Source organism: Ursus arctos, unplaced genomic scaffold (genome assembly GCF_023065955.2).
Source record: "Ursus arctos isolate Adak ecotype North America unplaced genomic scaffold, UrsArc2.0 scaffold_19, whole genome shotgun sequence".
Lineage (NCBI taxonomy): Eukaryota > Metazoa > Chordata > Mammalia > Carnivora > Ursidae > Ursus > Ursus arctos.
In genome coordinates, this window is record NW_026622863.1 from 35466583 (window position 1) to 35472896 (window position 6314).

At 43.3% G+C, this 6314-nt stretch overlaps 1 protein-coding gene and 1 long non-coding RNA gene across 2 annotated transcripts in view; both read left to right on the forward strand.

Moving 5' to 3' along the window:
* CDH13 (cadherin 13) overlaps positions 1 to 6314 on the forward strand; it is a 984509-nt gene that overhangs the window by 842315 nt on the left and 135880 nt on the right. Inside the window, exon 8 of the mRNA XM_026495318.4 lies at positions 4329 to 4469. Within this exon, the coding sequence (XP_026351103.2) occupies positions 4329 to 4469 (141 nt within the window). The remainder of the gene's footprint in view (positions 1 to 4328; positions 4470 to 6314) is intronic.
* Positions 4507 to 6314, forward strand: part of LOC130544172 (uncharacterized) — a 28599-nt gene continuing 26791 nt past the window's right edge. Inside the window, exon 1 of the long non-coding RNA XR_008960208.1 lies at positions 4507 to 4851. This is a non-coding gene — a long non-coding RNA (uncharacterized LOC130544172). The remainder of the gene's footprint in view (positions 4852 to 6314) is intronic.

Here is a 6314-nt window from a genome sequence, read left to right on the forward strand (position 1 = left end):
GGCCGGTTCATGTTTTAAACTTACGTATAAAATGTGTTCAGTTACAAGAGAGTCAAGCCAAAGCGCCCTTCCTTCGAGCTATCCCAAGAATTCGTGCGTGTCTCTGCTTAGCCACGACTCTGCTTTGTTGCTTTTATTCGCAACTATGCCTGTGCTCGACCCTGAAACTTCCCTTGGCTCCTTGAAGAAATGACCCTGTTTTCCCATCCCTGTATCCCCAGCCCACAGCACAATATTTAGACTAGATGTTTAATAACTTCCAGTTAAATGGATGCAAAAACTAATGAAGGAAAAAATTAGAATAACTTTCTCTGGTCCAAAAACAAAAATGTTTCTGAGGAGGGAAAAAGGAAAAATAATATATGCACGAGATGATTGGAATGCTGTTGTGAAGAGCCTATTGTGATACTGTGGGATCATACAATAGCTCTCATACTTTCTTGCAAATAACCAGATAATTGATCACAGCATTATTTGCAGTATTAGTCAAAACTCCCTTGTTGCTACTCATGGAACATTTGATTTAGATGTCTTAGGGAAAGGAGAAATTTATTAGCCCATGGAACTCACAAAATATGAGGGGGAAATTCTGCCTTCAAGGATCACTATTAAATGGCTCGAATAAGGTTGAAAGGACTCCATCTCTACCTCCGGTGGTTCTGTGTTGTCTTCTCTCTCAAGCTGACTTTCTCGGTGTGCTTGCAAATGGCCACTACCAGCTCCAGATTTGCATCCGAACTCCCCCACGTCCAACAGAAAGAGAACTCCTTCTACCTAAGAGTCCTAAAAGAAGTACATCCTGGAATTTTGAGTTTCAGTCCTGGCTGGCCTAACTTGGGTAACATGCTCATCACAAGGTCATGGGAAGGGGAGACCCTGATTGTCCAGGCCTGAGCCACATGACCATCCCTCCATCACGGATAGACTCAACCCTACCTGAGCTGCACCAGGGCTGAGAGTGAGGAAGGGGTAAGGCCCCTCAAGGAATGAGGGCATGGGTCCAAGGGGAAGAGGGAGTGGACACTGGGAAAGCAGAGCAGCATGTGTCTGCTACAGTTGGTGCTTGAGGCCGTCCTGTGGCGTGTGTGCATTGTAACCTGCACTGTGTGTTGGAGCAGGGCGATGCTGGGAGGAATTCACAGCCATGTTAGATCATGATCTCACAACTATACTCGGCCCCCAGTTTGCTTCATAGCGCAAGATCAGCTGTTCTTTAGGGAGAAGCCATGCCCAGGATCATACACTAAATGTTCTAGCAGGACTGATAGGAAAATTGGGCAGATCTTCTAAGTAAGCAGTACTGAAATAGGAATACAGACAACCCATGAACAACAGCGGTTTCCGCTGTGTGGATTAAACATGGATTTCTTTCAATAAATACAGCACAACACTATATATGTATTTTCTCTTCCTTATGATTTTCTCAACGTTTTCTTTTGTCTAGCTTACTTTATTGTGAGAATTTTGTATGTAATACATATAACATACAAAATATGTGTCAATCAATTATTTATGTTATCAGTAAGGCCTCCAGTCAACAGTAGGCTATTAGTAAATAGCTTTTTGGGAAGTCATGTTATACGTGGATTTTCAACAGCATGGGGGTTGGGCGCCCCTAACTCCCACATTGTTCAAGGGTCAACTGTAAAGAACCTTAAAATTTTTACATTCTTTGACTGACTTCTTGGAATCTCGCATTCAAAAAACAAATAGTCAAGGTATATTGAAAGCTTCTTGAATAAGGATGTTAGTAGCAGTATGATTTGAAATTGTCAAAAATTTTTAGAGACTAGAAATAACCTAAAGTCCTAATAAGAGAAGATGATGAAGTAAATTATAAATTATGCGTATCATTATATTTTATGCAACCCTGATGTCAGGAAATGATATTGGTAAATAATATTACATGGGGAACGTGGCTATTGAGTTTGCCATGATCTCTTCAATATCAGAAAAGCTCATAATTTCTTATTTTTATGATTCAATGCTTCCAAAATCATGTAATGTTTTATTAGAAAAGTAAAAATATTATACTAGAAATTAGACCTGGCTAGTGGTTGTATGTCCAGAGACACTCAGGAAAGATTTTGAAAATGGGCCCAATTTACTGGTTTCATATGGTCCAGCTGCAGAATTTATGGCAAATAGTAAATCCAATCCAACTTGTGGGTGATGATAAGTAGAAAGTCACTCACATTAAGCTGATGATTTTCCAGCTTCAGCTTGAGAGTAGATGGAGCTGAACCAGGCACAACTAGAATCATCCAGAACAAGATTTGGTGTTAAATTCCGTTTGCACTCAGCAGTTAGAGAATTGTGTGACCTTCCATCCCGGTGGAGCTCATTTCACAATACATTCATGTATCCAATCAGCATATGTACACCTTAAACATACACAATCTTACATGCCAACTATATTTCAATAAAGCTGGGGAGTGGAGAACATTGTGAATAATCCTGTCCAAGGACTGTCTCAGCATCCCCCTCCTTCTCTCAAATTTAAGCATTCAGAGCCTTCCAAACCATACATCAGAACTCCTACTCCTTAAGTTAGTAGCTCAGAAGCTCTTCGTTAAGAAACAACCAATTAAATGCCCTAGGGAGCCAAACACCCTTTAAAAATACTGGAAAGTTGTGGGGATGGTTAGCATTGAGCTATTAAAATTTACCGTGTAAACTTTTGGTTTTAGAAGGAAATTCTAGATCCCCACTGTGTTTTTGGTTTTTGCTTCCCATGGTATTTCTTAATTATTGGTTGGTATAAGCAATAGCCTTTGAAGCTGTCATACCAGCAGGACGATTTGCGACTGGTAGGACCTTTCATTTTTGTTATTGAAGGTGACTCAACTTGAACTCTGTGAGTGATTAAGAAAACACTCCGAAATGGTTTAAGCAAATAAGGAAAATTAATGCTGTAATTAGCTAAAAAGTCCATAGGCAAGACTGGCTTTGGGCATGGCATGATGAAGTGATCCAGTGCAATCACTGGAAAACATTTCCTTTTCTCCAGAAGACTGGCTTCATTCTCAGATGGAGTTCCCCACCCCAGCCCAGCTGTGGTCGTGAGATAGGTCATCCAGCTCCCAGGCCAAATGCTTCCGGGCTCATACCACAGGGACACAGAGCTTCCTTCTCCCAAGGAATGTCAAACACAGGTCCTGAGCCTGGATGCATCACCATGTCCCTGGGATGGCATACACTTGCTTCTTCTAATCAGGGCTCGTCCCAAAATTTGGCCGGGTGGAGGTTGGGGAATGGCAGTCCAACCCAAACCACATGGGCAAAGAATAAGTGATGGGCAGGTCCCCAAAGAAAAGTGGGGTGCTCCTTACCAGGAAAAGAATGGGGGGCTGTTGGCCAAGACAAGCAAATCCATCCCAGAAGACAATGTAAAGGCAGGGGTTGTTATTTATGAGTCTCGGGGTCAGAGCCAGTTGGTTAGTCGTTTTGAGTGTTTAAACAGGGAAGAATAGCTGTCAAAATATTCATGGATTAAAATGCATCTTCCAAAGTTAACATAACATGAGAGACCAGGGGCTCCTGGGTGGCACAGCGGTTAAGCGTCTGCCTTCGGCTCAGGGCGTGATCCCGGCGTTATAGGATCGAGCCCCACATCAGGCTCCTCCGCTGGGAGCCTGCTTCTTCCTCTCCCACTCCCCCTGCTTGTGTTCCCTCTCTCGCTGGCTGTCTCTCTCTCTGTCAAATAAATAAATAAAATCTTAAAAAAAAAAAAAAAAACATGAGAGACCAAATGACTCAAATGACATGAAAGAAATGCAGTACAAGTGACTCTAAACCTCAACTGGAATTTTTTCACCTGCAAAACGGGAACCATAAGTGGGCCTTAACACACTTGTTGGAAAGATTAAGTACAAAATCCAGTACCCAGTGCTGGCTAGCGGGTCGTTCAGTAAACGAGACCTCCCAGAGCTGCCATCTTTGCCCCAGTCTCATCATCATACTTAACCTCCATTGTAGATCAGTTTCATGAGGTCACTGTGAAATGACATAAGTGGGTGTAAACGTCAAACATGCACTGTATACCCAAAGCCTGGAAATGAAACAGCCTGGAATGTATCGAATGCCCCCTTAAAATAGGGACAGAAAACAGATTGCATCCCCACGACTGTGTCCAGTCTATGAATCGTGACAGTCTTGTATTGGAGAGATTCCAAAGGCACAGCAATGCAGAACAGGTGCAGGCTCGGTGGGTGTGAGATGCCTGCCCTGACCGGGGAGGGGGGGTACACAGCCCCCCACGACACCTATATTCCAGGTGGCAGCCCAAACCTAAATGCCATCTTGTCTGTTGTGTTTTTGCTTTATAGACTCTGGAAAATCCCAAGTATGAATTGATCATCGAGGCCCAAGACATGGCTGGACTGGATGTTGGGTTAACAGGCACGGCCACGGCGACAATCATGATCGATGACAAAAATGATCACTCTCCAAAATTCACCAAGAAAGAGGTAAACGCCCACCTCCCCGGCTGTTCACAGCCATGATTGCTGATCAGTATTAATTCCATGTACTACAGCCCCTGCTGGCTCCCGGTTTGCAAATGAAAACCCTCCTTGTGGGAGAGGGGGTGTTGTTTTTCTCTTTCATACTTTTTCATGTTTGTGTCTTTTGTGTGTACGTAAAGCTGAAAAGAGCATTGTGAGAACAAAAGCACTGAATCTTGTTAAAGTCCATAAGAAAATACCTTTTAATGCCAAAGTGCCATTTTCCTAGTTTTATCGGTGTTATTTAGCGCTGAGTTATGTGAGGCCCATTGTGATTTTAGCATAACAATAAGTATTTTTTTCAGCAAGGACAGATTGAGAAGCCAGACGGAACAGCAGCGAGAAGGTAAAGCAGATTTTCTTGGCAATAACAAGGTGGCCCAGGAACGTATAAATAACAACTGAGTTGGCTTGTCCGGAAGAGCCATTATTTATTTTCGGCTCTTGTGCTTTTATGATTATGGATCATGGTTGCCGGTCCCCATTTATTGCAACAGAGCAATGTTTGGGGACGGGCTGAGTACACAAAATTACATTCAGTTACTGCATTTGTATCCAAACCAGGAAGTTATTTGCACCACGCATCTGATGGTAATATGCTAACACTGTGGTTTCTTTGGGGGTCAGGGCCAGAGCCAAGGATTTGACACCCCTCTTACTGACCAAGAGCATAGAATCAGTAAAGATAGCCTTTGTCATTGGTTGAGCCTTGGCTGTGAGTCCGCCACCACCAACAGGGCTCTCCACCTGCTATTCTTTGCCTCATTTGACTGCGTGAGTTTGGTTTCATTAACCGCTCTTTACCAGTAAAGGAGCTTATTATCAGCTCAAAGAGTCTGGATAACTGCTCCAAGATCAAGGTCAGAGTCAGTGACTGAAATGGGATGTGAACACAGGTCCCAGGGAGCCATGCAACTAACTGCAGTCTTACCCTTCCTTATCTGTGGTTCATGTTTTCAACCCTCCCTGACATTCAGAAAAAAAGGTGCATGTCTGGATTTGCAGTTGCCCCACCCCTCCTTCGAGAGTCCCAGGGCTACTCTAGATGGCTCAGAAGAGGTGGACGCTCTGGTTCCCCAGTGCCCTCTCCACCCCAGTAGCCCTGCATGCATGACGCACTCAGGGTGGAAATATTTCCCTCTCCCAGGAGGGTCTTGGGCACTCAGGATTCCAGCCTCCACATGGCACACGCCAAAGTAGATGATATGGCTTCATTCTTTTGTTCCCCTTGATGTGTTCCTGTGACTGCTGAAACAGATCCCTCACTCTTCCTGAGTTGCCCAAACTGGTATTCCAAAAAACTAGTTCCACGAGTTACATCACTGTGAGGCAGGGGAAGACTTCAGGGTCAACTGAATGTGGGGAACACTGAGTTGAATAGAAAAAAGATTCCTTTTACTGTAGCATTCCCAGGTACCTTTAAAATGCTTTGTTTCACTAAGAGGGGCAGGTATAGTCCGCAGAGTTTTTCAAACTTATTTGGCCTGGGGAAATAACTTTTCCTGGGCCACCTCATCATGTTTCACTGAGCTGGTGTCCCATGGAACATTCACTGGGGATACTGGTATACCTGCACAATTTCTATTTCCAAAAAAAGTACTAAAGGCATGTTTTCATATTCAATATAGACATAGTAATGAAAATAAAAATTGCCTAACCCCAATCTAAAATAAGAAGACTTATCAATATTACCAGGTGTGTGAGACTAATTAGTTACTTCAGTGCAGCCCTGAATTTAGCTCCTGTAACTCAGGAAAAAAACAAGCGTGTGCCTAGTCATGAACTAAATACTATGAGGGAGAGATTTGT